Raw genomic sequence first — 19662 nt, 5'->3', positions numbered from 1 at the left:
CGCGGCTCTAGCAGCGCTGGACCAGAGATATGGACGTATATGGGATTACGTAATCCAAGAGATAAGGCATATTGACCGCCTACCCCCAGCAACAGACAATCGCTCATTAGACGACCTGTCTATAAAAGTGCAGTCCTTGGTAGGGATGCTGGGAGCGCAACGAGAAAAGGGTATGCACGAGCTATACGCCAACTCTAACGTCGAGAGGATTTTAGAGAAGCTGCCACCCGCCAGACAAGAGCGCTTCAGGCGGCAGAGAGACCACCGTGATCCTAACGGTCCCGAACCATCCCTCCTCGATCTAGCCGACTTCCTGGCGAGAGAAGTCAGCAGCCTACGACTGGATACGTTCGTGCGGAGCACACCAAGCTCCAGAGAGGGACCCAGGAGAATAAACGATGGAAGAAGATCGGTGACTGTCATGCACCAATCAGAATCAGTACCGAGCAGTAAGAACCACAGTACCCCCTCGAGAAAAGAGAAGTGGAAGATGGTGTGCCCGTACTGCGAGAAGGAACACTGGCTGTCACAATGTGACCTGTTTACAAAGATGAATGCAGAAGAAGTGAGTCAATGGATAAAGTCCAACAGGCGCTGTTACCGATGTGCGCGCAGTCACATGGCAGCCGAGTGCCGCCTAAAGAAGAGGTGCAGTCGGTGTGACGGAGCCCACCTAGATGTCCTACACGACAGTAACAGAAGAAAGCCTGCACCTGCACCATCGAGCAGCACAAAGGCAAGTGTCATGTACATTGACCCCGCCAGCAGCAGCGGCGCCCAAGTGCTCTTAAAGGTAGTCCGTGTAACATTGAGCTACCAAGATAAAGTCATGGACACTTACGCCGTCCTTGATGACGGGTCAGAGAAGACCCTTCTGCTCGCGTCCGCTGCGGCCCAGCTGGGACTGCGGGGGAGCGAGAACCAAATGACGATTCGGACAATAAGAAGAGATTTAAAGACGATAAAAGGCGAGAATGTCTCCTTCACTATCGCAGCAAGCGGGCAGCCAGAGCGACGGTATAGGATTACAAATGCTTTCACCAGCCAAGAAATAGGACTATCACAGTACACCTACCCCATCGCCAAACTGATGGATAAATATGTGCACCTGCGTCAACTACCTATCCCGCTCATAGACGGCGCCACCCCGACCCTGCTGATAGGCTCCGACCATGCAGACCTCATAGTCCCAATAGACCGGGTCCATACAGGACCCAGAGGCTGTCCTGCAGCAGTCGAGACCCGCCTAGGATGGACATTACAAGGCCCCCTCGCTAAATCTCTTAACCGAACAGCAGCCACTAGCTGCCTCCACTCCAGAGTGACAGAAGAAGACACCACTCTCCTGCAGCATGTCGAGAGGCTATGGACACTAGAGACAATGCCCTTTAAGAACGAAAAGAAAGACATTCGTTCTAAAGAAGACATTTACGCCATAAACCTCCTCGAGCAGGGGACAAAGAGAGTCACAGTCAGCGGAGTGATGAGATACGCAACTCCACTCCTGAGGCGAGAGGGAATGCCCACCTTTCACGCAAAGAAAGACGCTACGGAGCGGTATCTATTGAACACAGAGCGGCGCCTAGCCAAAGACCCCGCTCAAGAGAGTGTGTACCGCGCTGAGATTGAGAAGCTAATCACAGCGGGACACGTGACAAAGATTGACATTAAAGAGGCCGATCAGACGACCGAATCATGGTACGTGCCGCACCACAAGGTCCACCACAACGGCAAGGATCGCATTGTGTTTAACTGCAGCTACCAGATCGGATCCCAAAATCTGAATAAAGAGCTCTTGCCCGGCCCCACACTCGGCCCCTCTCTACTAGGCATGCTACTACGCTTCCGCCAGGACAAGGTGGCTATCAGCGGGGATATCAAAGGGATGTTCCTGCAGGTGAGACTAGTGGAGGAGGACAAGCCCCTGCTGCGGTTCCTATGGAGAGAGAGGATCGGAGATGAGCACCCCGCCATCTATCAATGGGAAGTCCTCCCTTTCGGAACTACATGCAGCCCGTGCTGTGCTACATTTGCACTACAGAAACACGTCGCAGAGGACCCAGCAGCAGATGAAGAGGTCCGACACAGTGTGAAGAACAGTTTCTACGTGGACAACTGTTTACAAAGTGTTTCGACTCAAGAAGAAGCCGAGGCTCTCCTACTCAAGCTACGCGCCTCTCTGATCAAAGGCGGCTTTGATCTCAGGCAGTGGGCCAGCAGCGACCCGCACGTATTGCGCAGCCTCTCCCCCGCGGACAAGGCTGCCAGCAGCGAGACCTGGATGGCGACAATCCCAGGAGAAGCCCAAGAAATGACACTAGGACTAGTCTGGCGCTTCAAAACAGACTCGCTCCACTATAGACACAAACCCCTGACCACGGAGCAGGGAAGGTCGACGGCGATACCGACCACCAGACGGAGTGTGTACAGAACACTCGCCAGACAATATGACCCGTTGGGATGTATTCTACCTTACACCACCAGGGCAAAGATGATTGTACGAGCACTATGGGACAAGGACCAGGGCTGGGACGACCCAATACCCGCACCCCTTGCCTCCACATGGAGAGAGTGGGAGACGGAACTCCGCTCACTCCCAGGCGTCAATATACGCCGCAGCTACTTCCCACCCACAGTGAGGCCAGAGACATGCAAGATGGATCTACACTTCTTCAGCGACGCCTCCGAAGTAGCCTATGGATCAGTGGCCTACTTGCGTGCCCAAGAGAAGGGAGGAGAGATACACACCGCCTTCATCCTGGCTCGCTCAAGAATAGCCCCACGAAAGCAACAATCTATCCCGCGTCTAGAGCTCTGCGCAGCCCTAGCAGGAGCGCATCTAGCCACGTTAATCCAACGTGAACTCACCATTCCGGTGCACAGAACAATCTTGTGGTCAGATTCCACGACAGTACTCACATGGATCAAGTCTGATTCATGCAGATACAAGGTCTTCGTGGGAGTCAGAGTCACAGAGATTCAAGAGTTAACAGAAGCAGCGAGCTCACGTCATCACCCGGGGAATGTCCCTAGATGACCTCACCCGTCACAACATCTACAGTGACGGACCAGAGTTCCTCAAGCTCCCGGAAGGAGAGTGGCCTACGCCCACCCCACGGGAGGCGAGTAAAGAGGAGGCTGAGAACAAGAAACCTATGTTCTGTGGACTGAGCACAGTCGCCTCCACAGACCCCAACATAGATGATTGCCTCACCCTACAGAGTGCGCAACTAAAGACATTTCTGTGGCACCACCCAGAGATTCAGCCCACTGCCGACATTTCAGCAGCTGACTACGAAGAAGCAGAACTTCTTCTACTACAACGAGCCCAGAGAGACTCGTTCCCCGACGAGCTAGACTGTCTACAGGGAGGAAAGCCCGTCCCATCAGACAGCAGATTGCTCCACCTGGCACCCGAGAGCGACGCCCATAATCTCATCAGAGTGGGTGGTCGTCTGCGGAGGGCCCCCAATCTACCGGATGACGTTAAGTACCCGATAGTCTTGAACAGCCGACACAAGGTCACAGAGCTGATCATAAAGAAATACGACAAGGATGTACACCACGCAGGAGCAGAGAGAGTCTTCGCGGAGATCAGACGTCGCTATTGGATACTTCAAGGAAGAGAAGCAGTGCGACGCTTCCAGCGAACCTGTCTAGACTGCCGAAAGTGGCGCGCGCAGCCCAGCATACCCCGGATGGCTGACCTACCTCCCTGTCGCCTCCGACTCGGCGACAAGCCATTCCACTCCACAGGCATGGACTGTTTTGGCCCGTTGTATATAAAGAAAGGAATAGGAACCGAGAAGCGGTGGGGTATTGTATTCAAATGCATGACCACCAGAGCGATACATATCGAACTCCTTCCAACCATGAGCACAGACTCATTCCTTATGGCCTTCCGAAGATTCACATCACGGAAAGGAAAACCGTCTACATTGTTGTCTGATCACGGGACAAACTTCAAAGGCGGAGAAAGAGAGCTGAGAGAGAGCTTCCAAGCTATGGGCCCAGAACTTAAGACCCACCTCGCTCCATCCCAGATTGACTTCCAGTTTAATCCCCCGAACGCACCCCACTTCGATGGAACCTGGGAACGAGAAGTACGTTCTATAAAGACAGCCCTGTACGCCGTGCTTGGGGCCCAGACTGTAGCGGAAGAAGTCCTAATGACAGTCCTCACGGAGATCGAGGGAGTATTGAACTCCAAGCCCCTCGGCTACGTCTCCAGTGATATAGCAGATGTCGACCCAGTCACCCCCAACACACTCTTGATGGTGCGGCTGGACCCCGCGCTACCCCAGACAATGTACAGGCCTGAAGAAGCGAACGGCCGAAGAATGTGGAGGTACAGTCAAGTACTAGCTGACAAGTTTTGGAACAGCTTTCTACTCCACTACCTACCGTCTCTACAGACCCGCCAGAAGTGGGTAAAAGAGAGAGACAATTTGACAGAAGGAACAGTCGTCATGATTATCGACCAGTCACTACCCAGAGCTATGTGGCCGGCTGGCCGCGTAAGCAGAGTGATCACCGGTGCCGATGGCAAGGTCCGAGCAGCTGAGGTGCTCGTCCAAGGGCGAACTTACACACGACCCGTGGCGAGGCTAATAGAACTGCCCAGACTCCCAGACACTATCGATGACGACCATGACCCCACGACTTTGTGAGTTGACTGACCCTTACAGCGGACCTTGAGTGGTAGACAGTGCGGTTAATCTGTCTCTGCTTAGCTAATTAGGTGGGACTAATTACGGGGCGGCTGTTGTGAAGGATCAGATTAAACCGAATATATATATTTATTTATGGATATATATTTAATAGTATTTGTATATCGTTTGATATCCCTTGTATATTCCTTGTACATATACACTGAATATCCCTTTAGTCTACTAACAGCCCATAATAGTTTCATTCTCTCATTGGACAAGAACTTGGCGCCAGCAGCCAAGCCCCTTGGTTCAAGTTCAATCGTGCCGACGAACATGTCGTTACTAGCCCGGTTCCGCGTAGGAATACGTCTGGCGAAATACGAATGGTACTATTTGTTCACAGCGCATATATATATGGCGCAAGTAAAGTAGAACTTTCTTTTAGTCCCTTAGCCCTTAGTTCTTTACCCTCCAACCTAGTGGCAAGACGTTAAGCCTCACCCACGATACACGTGTGGTGCAGTATGGTCAACTTGGCCTCAGAATGGCATTGAGACATCGTGTGGATTAATAGTTGAATTGTCATAGTTTGGCACTATACCGTCGAGTGGGACGTATTTCTATTAAGTTAATAATAGTCTATTATGTATGGTGCATCGTTCGGTTAGAGTTATACAGTGAGTAGTACCCCCATCGTTTCCTCGCGTTATCTAGAGTCTTAACCAGGCTGGGCAGACCACGTGTGGTGCTTTCATCCGAGGAGTTCTGGGCTAGGACGAGTGGACCTGCACATTGGATTACCTTACCCGGACGACGGCGAGCCCTACACGGCTTGGATTATCTACTTGCTTTGGGTGCTTTGATTTATGCCATGGATAACAGCCAACACTGGTGAGTGTTGGAACTACCCCCCGAGAGGAGTCCAGGTGAGACGGCGCTCTACCCCGAGTGAGGTCGCCTCACGTCTCTTTGTTGTGGACCGGCAGCTACCGTCTACAAGAGGGCCCAACTGTATTCATCTGTGGACCAAGGTTCTGTGGGCACCGTGTTCAGCACTCTGAATTCTCCCAAGAAATCGTTGGCCAGATGGGATATCGCCGGCGGCTCTCCTAACCCCCCCCCCCTACTGACTTACAACCAGCAGGACCCCCCTTTAGTATATCCAGCTATAATCATTAAGTACCATCGCTATAGTTCCCTAAAGAACCAGGTTGTATACTTGCTTCCTGCATAACCAGAGATTGGACATTCAATGTTGATTTGCCTACGAATACTCATTTGCCTTACAAGTGCATTCAAATCATAAATGTCATTAAGTGAACGTTGTATATACCCTTTGCTATATATTAAATATTCGACTTATACATTTGTGTGGACTTGGTTTCATGGTGGGAAAGTGTTCATCATATCTATATCATGTACTGTGTGGCCAGTAGTTAAAGTACATAAAGCGGTAGTGGTTTAATGATACCATACTTATCAATACAGTCAGGGAATTGTACCCCTCAGTTACACTAAGACTTACTAGAGGGAGAACGGTGCGACACGACGTGGATAGGAACAGGGGGTAACTGGAGGTATGTCGCCACAAAGAAGGGAGGACAGACAGACACCTAAATACCCAGACTAATTAACAAATCAAGAACACCTGGTCAACACAGAATCACAACACAACGACCAAAGGCACTGACAAACTAAACAACAACTAGACACTACGGCAATGACACACAACAACACAACAAGGGGTGACATCACACATAGACAGGAGTGGCCCAAAATAATAAACAATTAGACACAAATTCTATTATTTGGAACCAGAGCAAAATGGCCGCCTGTACCAACAGGCTAGTCTGGCCACTAGAGGGTAGGAGACCAATGTCAGGCCGAGGGCCAATGTCAGATGGAGGGCATTGCCCAAAGTTAGGTGGAGGGTACTGCCCAATGTTACCATCCTGCCCAGTCCAGCCAGGACCGGGCCTAGGATCATGACAGGGTGTATTATTACTTGGTATGGGGTATATTATTACTTTGTATGGGGTGTATTATTACTTGGTATGGGGTGTATTATTACTTGGTATGTGGTGTATTATTACTTGGTATGGGGTGTATTATTACTTGGTATGTGGTGTATTATTACTTGGTATGGGGTATATTATGACTTTGTATGGGGTGTATTATTACTTGGGGGTGTATTATTACTTGGTATGGGGTGTATTATTACTTGGTACGGGGTGTATTATTATTTGGTACGGGGTGTATTATTACTTGGTATGGGGTGTATTATTACTTGGTATGGGGTGTATTATTACTTGGTATGGGGTATATTATTACTTGGTATGCGGTGTATTATTACTTGGTATGGGGTGTATTATTACTTGGTATGCAGTATATTATTACTTGGTATGGGGTGTATTATTACTTGGTATGGGGTGTATTATTACTTGGTATGGGGTGTATTATTACTTGGTATGGGGTGTATTATTACTTGGTATGGGGTATATTATTACTTTGTATGGGGTGTATTATTACTTGGTATAGGGTGTATTATTACTTGGTATGGGGTGTAATATTACTTGGTATGCAGTATATTATTACTTGGTATGGGGTGTATTATTACTTGGTATGGGGTGTATTATTACTTGGTATGCGGTGTATTATTACTTGGTATGGGGTGTATTATTACTTGGTATGGGGTGTATTATTACTTGGTATGCAGTGTATTATTACTTGGTATGGGGTGTATTATTACTTGGTATGGGGTGTATTATTACTTGGTATGGGGTGTATTATTACTTGGTATGGGGTGTATTATTACTTGGTATGGGGTGTATTATTACTTGGTATGGGGTGTGTTATTACTTGGTATGGGGTGTATTATTACTTGGTATGAGGTGTATTATTACTTGGTATGAGGTGTATTATTTACTGTGTGAACCCTCCTCCTTCCAGTTTCCTCCAGCTGATCCAGCAGAGTTTCCCAGGGGTCACTGTGTCTCCAGGATGGAAGGTACTGCTGCTTAACCCTTTCACTGCCACACAGCAGAAGGTTAACCCTTTACTATCACACAACCGACGGTCGCCACTGCAAGTAAGGCCCCCATTGCTACTGCAGCTAGCAGGAACTCTACTGTTAGCTTAGCCCCTGTAGCTAGTGTAGCTTCTGCAGCTACCCCCCTAACCCCCTCTGCTAGCACAGGCCCTACTGCTAACAAAGCCTCTGATGCTGGGGCCACCCCTTCGGCCGGCATGACCCCTGTGGTTAGCTTAGCCCCTGTAGCTAGTGTAGCTTCTGCAGCTACCCCCCTAACCCCCTCTACTAGCGCAGGCCCCACTGCTAACAAAGCCTGTGATGCTGGGACCGCCTCTTCGGCTGGCATGGCCCCCGTGGTTAGCGTAGCCCCTGCCGCTAGTGTAGCCCCTGCTAGTCCCCTAGCTCTGTCTGCCGGTATAGCATCTACAGCTGGTCCCATAGCCCCTTCTGGGGACAGGACAGGTGAGGCCTTAATCTCCATCAACAAATTCCTAAAAGGGGATATCTTCTCCTCCTCCTTTTTTTTATCCACTTTTTCTCCCATTTTCTATACTTTCTCCCATCCCAATTTTTGGGGATTTTTGTTTCTTGCCTCCCACAAGCCGGCTGCAATGTGGACTAAGTCATACATAGCACAAGTCCCCTCCGGTACTTGAGGTAACAGCAGTCGCATCTTTTCACCTGCGCAGCTCGATCTCTCAGTGGCGAGGAGTAACGCGTGGGGCTCACGCTGCCCCCGACACTTCCTGATTCTACTGCGCAGGCGCACCAACCGACCTGTAGGAGTCGCTGTCCACAACGCCCGATCCCCACCCATCAGTTTCCCACCCCCTTATACGGCCAATGTGTATTAGTACGGACGACCAGCTAAACTGAAAGCAATGTGGAGGGCTGGGAGCCTGGGATCGAACAGGCGATCCCAGCGTCTCCGCATTCGTGGCAAGTCCTGACCTGGCCCCTCAGCTGGAGGAGCAGGGCAGGAGCTGGATCAAACATTTGTTCCGGGATCTCCGGCCTCCTGCCTCCAGCCAAGCCACTGCTACCCCCTCAGCCCCTCCTGCTAGAGTAACCACTGCTAGCACCTTAGCCTCTCCTGCTAGAGTAGCCCCTACTGCTAGCACCTCAGCCCCTTCTGCTAGAGTAACTGCTGCTAGCACCTTAGTCACTCCTGCTAGAGTAGCCCCTACTGCTAGCACCCTAGTCCCTCCTGCTAGAGTAACTCTTACTGTTAGCACCTTAGCCCCTCCTGCTAGAGTAGCTCCTACTGCTAGCACCCTAGTCCCTCCTGCTAGAGTAGCTCCTACTGCTAGCACCCTAGTCCCTCCTGCTGGAGTCACTCCGACTGCTAGCACCTTGGCCCCTCCTGCTAGAGTAACTTCTACTGCTAGCACCTTAGCCCCGCCTGCTAGTGTAGTCACTACTGCTAGCACCCTAGTCCCTCCTGCTAGAGTAACTCTTACTGCTAGCACCTTGGCCCCTCCTGCTAGAGTAGCTCCTACTGCTAGCACCCTAGTCCCTCCTGCTAGAGTAGCTCCTACTGCTAGCACCCTAGTCCCTCCTGCTGGAGTCACTCCGACTGCTAGCACCTTAGCCCCGCCTGCTAGTGTAGTCACTACAGCTAGAACCTTAGTCCTTCCTGCTAGTGTAACCACTACAGCTAGCACCTCAGTCTCCCCCGCTAGTGTAGCACCTACAGCTAGCACCCTAACCCTCTCGGCTAGTGTACCCTCTACAGCTAGCACAGCCCCCACTGCTAGCAGAGTCTCTGCAGCTAGTGGAGCCTCTGTAGCTCACAAGTCTCCTAAGGCTAGCCTAGCCCCCGTTACCCAAGCCACAATCGGTGTGGTCACTTTGGTCCCCACAGCTGAATGAATGAATGAATGAATGAATGAATGAATGAATGAATGAATGAATGAAAACTTTATTTAACAGATTGCAGAATGGGTACAATACAGTACGGCTCACTACACACAATTGTTAAGGGGATGCAGACCAGAGAAAGACGTTTGTCTTGTTTACATCAGGGTCCCCCATTTTCAATTCATATTGACATTTATGACATACACAACATACATGACATTTATGGCATAGGGACATAGGCCTACAGGTATTTAGTACTGATACATTTGTGACATAAATGGTATTCAAATATACAGTACTGTTACCCATAGATCCTGACAGAGTATATACATATGATGGGGAGGGGACTGTACATTAGGAGGGGGTGGGCGGGTGGGAGAGAAATATACATACGGCGGGTAGAGAATATATACATGCGGTGGGGAGGAGACTGTCTAGACTGAGGGGGTGAGGAGACTGAGGGGGTGGGGGGTTTGGACATTTACGGTGGCCAGTTTCGAATTGCAGCCTCCCGTAGGTGCGGTTTTGAATGTGGGTAGGGATTCACATTCCTTTACAGCTTTGGGTAGGGCGTTCCACATTGATGTGGCATAATTGCAAAACGTGTTTAGTCCCTTGTTTGAGCCGAATCTGGGTTTAACATGATTTGTTGAGCTTCCTCTGGTGTTGTGGTCATGGTATTCACTGACCTTTGGGAAGTATTTTGACATGTACATGGGTACCTTAGTCGTATAGTGTATCTTGTAGACCAGGCCCATTGCAAGTTGCTGTACTCTGTCGTTTACTCTAAGCCATCCTAGGTTGTCAAAGTGGGCAGGGGTGAGGTGGGTTCTAGGGGTAAGGTCAAGTAATAGTCTGACCAGTTTGTTTTGTGATGTTTGTAATCTTGTTTTTAGCACCTTTGAGGTGCTTTGGTACCATGAGGTGCAAGCATAGTCGTAGTACCCTTGAGTGCTCCTGCCAGAGTCTTCAGGGTATTCTTGTTTACCAGAGAGGAGATCCAGTACAAGAATCTAGTTTGTTGGTTGACTTTTTTTATTACATTGGATGCCATTTTGACACAGGAAAGATTTGCCTCTAGGATGGAACCCAGGTAGGTAATTTCATCTTTCCTTGTGACAATATTGTCACCCACTGTAACTGAGAAGCCGTCGGTCTTGCTGAGTTTGTTATTTGAACCGAAGAGAATGGACTCTGTTTTGCCCATGTGTAATGATAGTTTGTTATCAGCGAGCCATATGCAGATTTTGCCCAGTTCCGAGCTGAGGGTTTTTTCAACCTGCAACTTGTTCTTCTCAGAGACCAGCAGGGCTGAGTCGTCCGCAAACAGGAACAAGTTGCAGTCACAACTTGGACTGCTCCTTCAGCTAGCTTGTCCTGCAGCCAGCACAGCCCAGGAAGCTAGCATGGCCCTTACTGCTAGCTTAGCCCCCGCTTGTGCTGCCCCGGCTGCTCCTGTCCCTGCTCCGACTCCTGGTCCGGGTCATGCTCCTGCTCCTGTCCCCGGGTAGTCACCTGCTTCCGGTTCTGCTTCTACGCCCGAGTCCGGCTCTATGCCCAAGTCCGGTTCTATGCCTGGTCCGGCTTCTATGCCTGGCCCAGCCGCTACGCCTGGTCCGGCTTCCACGCCCAGCCCAGCCACGCCCAGCCCAGCTTCTATGCCCGGCCCAGCCTCTACGCCTGGTCCGGCTTCTACGCCTGGCCCAGCCGCTACGACCAGGTCTGCTTCTACGCCTGGTCCCGGCTCCACGTCTGGTCCTGCCTTTGCGCCCAGGTCTGCTTCTACGTCTGGCCCCGGCTCCATGTCTGGTCCTGCCTCTGTGCCGTGGCCCTCACCGGGGTCTACGCCAAGGCCCACGTCTGGGCCTGCCCCTAGGTCTACGCCTTGAGAGACCCCCGTCCGGGGCCCTACTCCGGGGCTGTCGACTTCGCCCCCCCCTGCTCCAGCCCCCCTCGTTGGCCCTCTGTCCCCATTTCCGGCCCCCCTCGTCGGCCCTCTGTCCCCGTTACCAGCCCCCCTCGCCCGGCTTCTGTCCCCGTTTCCAGCCTCCCTCATCGGCCTTCTGTCCCCGTTTCCAGGCCCCCTCATCGGCCCTCTGTCCCCGTTTCCAGCCCCCCTCGTCGGCCCTCTGTCCCCGTTTTCCAGCCCCCCTCGTCAGCCCTCTGTCCCCATTTCCAGTCCCCCTGATCCCCCTGATGATTGGCTGCACTGATGCAGTGTGTGTCAGTGGGCTTGATTTCTACAGCTGCGCACAGTGGTCATTATTACTTGGCAGAGGTCTGTTATCGAGTAATAATGGACCTCTGACGAGCGCTATTGACCAATCACAATTAAGCATTTCTGCTAATGTTAAAACACCATGTAATAATGTAAGTTCTGTTCCATTAGGGGCTCTGCTTGGCATCACACTGCACTATCTCGCGTACGTGCACGCGCACTGAATAAATTCCACAAATGTACCTTTAATACCAGTATTAGTCTGACCACACCCCTCATCAGCTTACCTTCATAAGCAGGTGTGTGGTCACCTGCTCTCCTCCTTCTCGCTTTCACCACAAGGAAGTGCCTGGTAGTACCCCACTTGACGTGTTGTTAGTTGAAAAGAGTTGTGACGGGTTTACATTGTGCTTAATTTTTTCTTCTCTCACATTTGTTGTACAAGAAAAAGTTGGGTCATAATGTATTCCGTGGAGAGTAGACCCGCTAGACCTACTCTTCACCAGCGGTTCTCCATTCCCGCCTCCGTCGTGCGCCTTGGTGCTGGGCTGTTGCCACTTCGTGGTTGCCGACCCAGCCCGGGAGACTGCCGGTGGATAGTTTGCCTCACCGAAGAGCCGAGGAGTCGGTGCCGTTGCTCCGGCGATGGCCTGATCTCGACTCTGGTTCCTCTGGTTCCGGGGAATCGCCCGTTGGTGAACGGGGGGTTGTCTTGGAGCCAGAGGATTTGCGACGCAAACTTTTCGCGTCTGCCCGTTCACGTCGCAAGATGGTAGCGTGCAGGCGCGAACGGCCTGGGTTTGGGGAACTGCTGGAGACCAGCGAAGATGTGTCCGGCTCTGGATTTCCAATGGAAACTGAGGACTTCATGGAAGAGGCCGACGGGTTTTTGTATGATGGCCCCGTGGAGGAGAGTATCCCTCCTCAGGAGACCCCGGAGGGGGGGGAAATGGCTCCATGGGGCGCCCTGTTCGAGGATGTCGAGGAACTACCTTGGCCTCATCAGCAGGATGCCCTACTGTCGGCCACATCAGACTGTGGCTCCTTGACCAGTCGCAGCCTGCTGCATGTGAGGGATGCGGGGTCGGTGGAGGAAGGTTCGCAGGGGGAACTGCGGGCCTTGTTTCCCGAGCTCATGGCGGTAGCCGCCGCCGCAAACGGCGTGCCGCTGCCGCTGCCATTGCCTGCACCTGTCCCTGATGACCTCATAGGCCATCCCTGGCAGCGTCCCCCAGTGAGAGGGGTGGACGTTGTCTACCCATTTTTCCCATCGATGGGGGCCTATGTTCGTCGGGGTCAGGCGGTGTCCAACATCATGGGACTAACTCCTGCCTACGTACCAGTTACGCGGGTGTCGGGGTTAGTCAAAGGTATGGGGGAGGGCGTGCCTCGGCTTGACAGTTCGATGGCCACGCTCCTCTGTCCGGATATGGTGTGGGAACCCCTATGCAAGCCGGTCCTCCAGGGGAAATCGGCTAGGCGATTGGCTTATTGGGGTGACCAGTCATTCATCGCTGGTACACAATCGCTAGCTGCGGCGTCTAACATCGCCCACCTGGCTAGATTTGTATCGGGGATAATGACGGGCGGCACGGATCTGAACGAGGTGAAATGCGATCAGATCACCCAGGCTGCGGGAGCTGTCCTGCACCTTTCCCAGGTGCTGGCCATAGCCATGGGGAAAGTGCGCGCCCTGGCCACCCTGGGCCACTGTGGGCCAGCGTCACCTTTGGCTGGAGCAGGCCCGTGTGCCAGAGAAGAAGAGAGCTCCTCTTCTGACGGCCGCCCTCTCCGACGCTGGCCTATTCGGGAAGGCCCTGCGGTTGATGACCTCAACATGCAGAGAGATGGCAGAGGAGAGGTCCATTCTCCAACCCCATTTTCCGCCTCCCGTCCTTGCCGGTGGAGTCAGAAGGCTTCCGCGACGTCGAGCTGTCTCCGTCACCGCTACCACTGCCTCCGCCGCCGCTGCTGGCCCTGCCAAGAGGGCCAGGGGACGAAACGGCGCTTCTGCCACCGCCGGCCCATCCACGACCGGAGGAGACGGTAGGGAACGTCGTGTCCAGCAGACTGTAACCTACCGTCCCTCCGGGGCTCCTCGGGGTGGCAAGACTCGAGCGGCGCGAGGTGGCAGACGCCGTTGAGTGACTTTTCCCCTCTGTGTCCCCTCTCCTCTACACCCTCCCCGGCCCCTCTATGATTTTGTGCCTTAGAACACTTTATTTAGTTTAATAAAAAAGTTCCCCGATGTGAGGGGGACTGTGTTTTGGCCGAACAAACTGTGTGTTTCTTCAAACAATTCATATGGTGGGGTTGTGTATATATGAATCTGCCCTTTTACGTTGTGGGATGAGTCGTGTTGTGTTACGAGGTTAAGCAAGGTCTGCAACGTACACTCGGTAATAGGTTCTATTAGCTTGATGCTCCACATGCAGGTAGAAACTGGTGTTATTCCATTGCTTGAACTAAGTATATGTGTCTCACAATGCTGTGTTGTTTAGTTGCAGTAATACTCGTACACACACATTTCACGGCCTAGCCGTTTACTCTCGATCAGCGTTTTTTTCCTATGTACGACATAGTCAACGGGTGTAGGATTCACGACCAGGCGACTTGTGTTTTGTTGTAAAACCTGTTCACATTTTTGTGGGTAGCGGGCATTGTATTAGCTTATGCTATGCATTGCTTTCTACCGGAGGTTTTCAAGATGGCTACGGTTGGGGCCAAGCCGGTGGGACGTCTTGGCGGGGGGGGGGGGGGTTATTCTACCGACTCCTATTACATGACAGGAGCCGGCAGGTTTCCCCGCCCGTTGTAGCGGTGTTGCTATGGCGACGCCTTCCATGAGTTGGTGTCTTAAAGGTGTCGAGTTTAGGGCGTAGGGCTCACAGTTCTGCTGCGCCCGATTTTTATGTGTCAACTTGAGTCGGTTGGTCACGTGACTCACAGTTGGCATATCTTTTTCATGGCTATGAACTCATGTGGGAAGGTGTTTCTGGGAGGGTCTGGTCTTACACTCTGATTAAAAAGAGTGACTGGATTAAAATCATGTGAAAACAGGTTTTTTACTCCCAGCTGTGCAGTTGGGTCATACGGGTGATGCTTTTTCTTTATTATTATAAAGAGTTGGATGTGTCTATATGGATTGGAAATGAGGGTCCCTGATGGAAACAAGACTAACGTCTTTCTCAGGTCTGCCTCCCCTTAACCAATTGTGTGTATTGCCGTACTGGGTTGTACCCTTTCTGCAGTCTGTTGGGTAAAGTTTTTCATTCATTCATTCATGGAGTTGATTGCATCTCGCTCCTCTTGTCGTTCCCCTGGGCGTCTTGGGGATTCAATAAGGTGGTCTAAACGGCTTATTGTTGATGTGGGTATGTCAAAACGCACACATAGTGCTAGCTCAGGATGTTCTTTTGGGGCATTGGCTGACTGGCGCGCCTTGATTGCTTGGGGTTGAAACAGCGTTTTTATGAAGCAATTGGGATGGGGGTTTTTCCTCTTCCGACACCCTGTGTGGTTGTCGATGGGTTCCCGTTCATGTCAGGGGATGATAACGGAATGGGTCTGGACATATGGGGAAGGGTCTCACGCCCTAGGGGTGGGCCACCGGGCGCGGTTCGTACCGAAACGTCTGGGTGGCGCCTTCTTTTTATGTTTTGGGATCAACACGCATATCTGCCCCTTCTCCTGGGGTTGGCAGGTCGGCGTGATTAGGGCACGGGACTGGTTCTGGTCGCGCTGGTCCAGATCAGTTACACCCGTTGTCCGCCGGGGATGCAGATCTGCTGTTCTGGTACCCTGAGGGACTTGGGTTTTTTTCAGGGGGAAAAAATGCTAGGTCGGTCCGGGTGTCACAGGGTTGTGCGTTATGGAACCCTTGTTGGGTGCGTTGTATTCTGCACTGTCGTAATGGCTTACGGCCGTGCCAACCTGTACGCGCCCGATCTCGTCGGATCTCGGCCGCTGTGCAGGTTGGTCTTGGTTGGTACTTGGTTGGGTGACCTCCTGGGAATACCGAGTGCGGGGTGCTGGGGCTGGTCTTCCATTTTTTACGCTCTTCTCTTGCGCTTGGCGCAGAGGGGCCTGTTGGGGTGGTTTAGCCTCCTCGGGGGACCCTGTGCTCCCCGTATCACCGGGCCCGGTCTGGGGTAATGTTTCGTTGACCCGTAGGCCCGGGATAGCCCTGTTGGAAACCAGAACGCGGGCTGCGGCAGTGCCGCAGGTGTGTTTTTGTGGTTTCTTTCCTGAGGGGTTATGGGACCAACCATTGCATAGGGTAATGCCTGGGTGGTTGGTTCTCTGGTGTGTTGCTGCAGTGTCAACTCCCGGTTTCTCCGATTGGGGGTGCCCCTGCACGTTCATGACGTCTGCCGATCGTATCAGCCTTCTCTGTGGAGGCTTGGTTATGCGACAACGCCAGCATACGCCCCTTCCACCGGGGCGGCTGTGTTCAGCTGTCCTTTCTGGCGCCTGTCTCGTCCGCAGTCTCCAGGCTTGGGTTGACAGCCTGTTGCCTGGTCTTTTTTCCCGGTGCACTGCCTGCTTCCGTTGGTTAACTCTTGTGTGTTACGACCGTGCTGTCTGCCTGTTGCAGGGCCTGTGTGCCAGGCGGTGTACTGTTGGGGAGGACAGGGCCCGCTTGGCTGAGGGGCCTTTGTCCGAATACGCTGGCGATGTGGGGGGCGGGGTCACTAGGTGCCCACCTGGTGGGGTCTTGATGCTGGCATCATGGACTTCTCCGGGCCCCCATTCCAGGGAGTCCAGTCCTTTTGGTGGGTCTGGGTCTTCCTTCGCGCTCCGCTGCTACGGCCTTGCCACGGGGTTGGGTTTGCCCTTGATCCCGTGATTCTGGGGGCAGTAACGAGGTTGTTCCCTACGTTCGTTCCCGGGTGGCATGCGGGTTGTGCGTGGGTGTAGTCGTGGGGTCAAGCCACGGTCTGCTCACCCTGTGCGTTGAGTTGCTTGAGTGCCTCTTCGCGCTGTCGGGTCCGTCGCCCTCTCGGTAAACCTCTAATAGGGAGGGTGCCCTCCATTAGGGGGGGTCGGGGGGGCTCGGCCCTCCCTGTTCTGTTGGTTGTGGGGGGCCTTCAGCGGGGTGTATTTGTCGGCCAGCGGCTCCGCTTGGCCTCCCTTTGTGCAGTGTGATGCCAAGCAGAGCCCCTAATGGAACAGAACGTTAGGTTATGACTATAACCAAGTTCTGTTAATTAGGGGTGACGCTTGGCATCCGACGGCCGCTGCAGCCCTTGACCTCACCTTGTGGTGAAAGCTTGGGAAGGAGGAGAGCAGGTGACCACACACCTGCTTATGAAGGTAAGCTGATGAGGGGTGTGGTCAGACTAATACTGGTATTAAAGGTACATTTGTGGAATTTATTCAGTGCGTGTGCACGTACGCGAGATAGTGCAGTGTGATGCCAAGCGTCACTCCTAATTAACAGAACTTGGTTATAGTCATAACCTAACGTTATTGTCTCTGTGTGTTAGTGTAAGTTATTGTCTGTGTGTTAGTGTAAGTTATTGTCTCTGTGTGTTAGTGTAAGTCATTGTCTCTGTGTGTTTTTCAGGTTAATGTAAATTATTGTCTCTGTGTGTGTTTATCAGGTTAGTGTAAGTTATTGTCTCTGTGTGTTTTTCAGGTTAATGTAAGTTATTGTCTCTGTGTGTTAATCAGGTTAATGTAAGTTATTGTCTCTGTGTGTGTTTATCAGGTTAATGTAAGTTATTGTCTCTGTGTGTGTTAATCAGGTTAATGTAAGTTATTGTCTCTGTGTGTGTTTATCAGGTTAATGTAAGTTATTGTCTCTGTGTGTTTATCCAGGTCCTGTATGTTCCTCAGTTCCCTGACAAGACCTACAGCAGATCCATGGTGGAAGAGATGTATGACCTCATCAAACACCTGCCTCAGAAGGTCACTATACTTTACTTTACTCTACTCTACTCTACTCTACTCTACTCTACTCTACTCTACTCTACTCTACTCTACTCTACTCTACTCTACTCTATTGTACTTTGCTGTACTCTACTTTAAATGGACGCAATTTACATTACTCAACTTTACTTTACATTTCTCTACTTTACTTTACATCACAATCTTAATTTACATCACTCTACTTTACTTTACATCACTCTACTTTACATCACTCTACTTTACTTTACTTTACATTACTTTACATCACTCTACTTTACGTACAATTTCATAAATACCTCCCCGTGGTTGGTTTGGTTTAATTGTATTCTTTCTAAAAGTGAGAATATGATAATGTCTGACTGTTTTAAACCATGAGAACATGATCACGTCTGACTGTTTTAAACCACGAGAACATGATCACATCTGACCGTTTTAAACCATGAGAACATGATCACGTCTAACTGTTTTAAACCATGAGAACATGATAATGTCTGACTGTTTTCTTCAGGTGACATTTCCTGCGCATGCTCTGATGGTTCGTAACGCCTGGCAACACTTTAGCTGGCTCCTCAGCCAGTCACCACGGTAACTACAGTACAACCACACTAGTACACCATGTAACACAACACTATTTCATTCCGATTATCCAGGTTGCTCACCATGTTGCTGCTCTAGAAATTAAATAGGGAACAATGTCCTCCATAACATCACCATGGTGACCAACATTCTAAAGGTCAGCTGGTATAGAATCATAACATCACAATGGTGCCCAGCATTCTAAAGGTCAGCTGGTATAGAATCATAACATCACAATGGTGCCCAGCATTCTAAAGGTCAGCTGGTATAGAATCATAACATCACAATGGTGCCCAGCATTCTAAAGGTCAGCTGGTATAGAATCATAACATCACCATGGTGACCAACATGCTAAAGGTCAGCTGGTAGAGAATCATAAGGTCACCATGGTGACCAGCATTCTAAAGGTCAGCTGGTATAGAATCATAACATCACCATGGTGCCCAGCATTCTAAAGGTCAGCTGGTATAGAATCATAAGGTCACCATGGTGACCAGCATTCTAAAGGTCAGCTGGTATAGAATCATAAGGTCACCATGGTGACCAGCATTCTAAAGGTCAGCTGGTATAGAATCATAACATCACCATGGTGCCCAGCATTCTAAAGGTCAGCTGGTATAGAATCATAACGTCACCATGGTGACCAACATGCTAAAGGTCAGCTGGTATAGAATCATAACATCACCATGGTGACCAACATGCTAAAGGTCAGCTGGTAGAGAATCATAACGTCACCATGGTGCCCAGCATTCTAAAGGTCAGCTGGTATAGAATCATAACATCACCAGGGTGCCCAGCATTCTAAAGGTCAGCTGGTATAGAATCATAACATCACCATGGTGCCCAGCATTCTAAAGGTCAGCTGGTATAGAATCATAACGTCACCATGGTGCCCAGCATTCTAAAGGTCAGCTGGTATAGAATCATAAGGTCACCATGGTGACCAACATGCTAAAGATCAGCTGGTATAGAATCATAACATCATATTTTCCCCAAAAGGGGGTGTGGTGATCACAAATCAGTGCTGATGACGTGTTGCCATTATGACTAATTGTGATTGGTTGACAAAGGTTCCTTCAAATTCTGTTGTCATTGGTCAGCTATAATCTGACTTTGCATTCTGATTAGTCTGTTTTTCAATCGAACCCTGTATTATAATTGGCAAGGTGTAATGTGAACCTGTGTTGCGATTGGTTCTCTCCAGGTTCAGTCTCACCCTATGGCAGGGCAGTATCCACCCTAATGTGAGCGACCTTCTCTTTGTACGAGACAACAGCAACCCAGCCAGAATCTACTACGATATCTACGAACCAACGCTGTCAGCATTCAAACAAGCAGCCAGTAAGAAACCAGTCGGTCAAACAGTCACCCAATTAACTATCAGCCAGTTAACTATGATATATACATCAACG

The 19662-nt window shown here is 50.9% G+C and overlaps 1 protein-coding gene across 1 annotated transcript in view; it reads left to right on the top strand.

The window, feature by feature from the left end:
• The window catches only part of fam151a (family with sequence similarity 151 member A), a gene marked incomplete at both ends in the record, with an annotated part of 95283 nt that overhangs the window by 36120 nt on the left and 39501 nt on the right, over nucleotides 1-19662 (top strand). The window contains 7 exons of the mRNA XM_084327645.1: nucleotides 7602-7659; nucleotides 8647-8659; nucleotides 11055-11401; nucleotides 17403-17408; nucleotides 17585-17674; nucleotides 18183-18259; nucleotides 19455-19591. Coding sequence (XP_084183771.1) covers nucleotides 7602-7659; nucleotides 8647-8659; nucleotides 11055-11401; nucleotides 17403-17408; nucleotides 17585-17674; nucleotides 18183-18259; nucleotides 19455-19591 — 728 coding nt within the window. The remainder of the gene's footprint in view (nucleotides 1-7601; nucleotides 7660-8646; nucleotides 8660-11054; nucleotides 11402-17402; nucleotides 17409-17584; nucleotides 17675-18182; nucleotides 18260-19454; nucleotides 19592-19662) is intronic.

The sequence above is a fragment of the Notolepis coatsorum genome (assembly GCF_963971535.1).
Source record: "Notolepis coatsorum genome assembly, chromosome: 13".
In the NCBI taxonomy this organism is placed as follows: domain Eukaryota; kingdom Metazoa; phylum Chordata; class Actinopteri; order Aulopiformes; family Paralepididae; genus Notolepis; species Notolepis coatsorum.
Note: the sequence above shows the minus strand (reverse complement) of the source record. Positions and strands in the feature narration are given on the sequence as shown.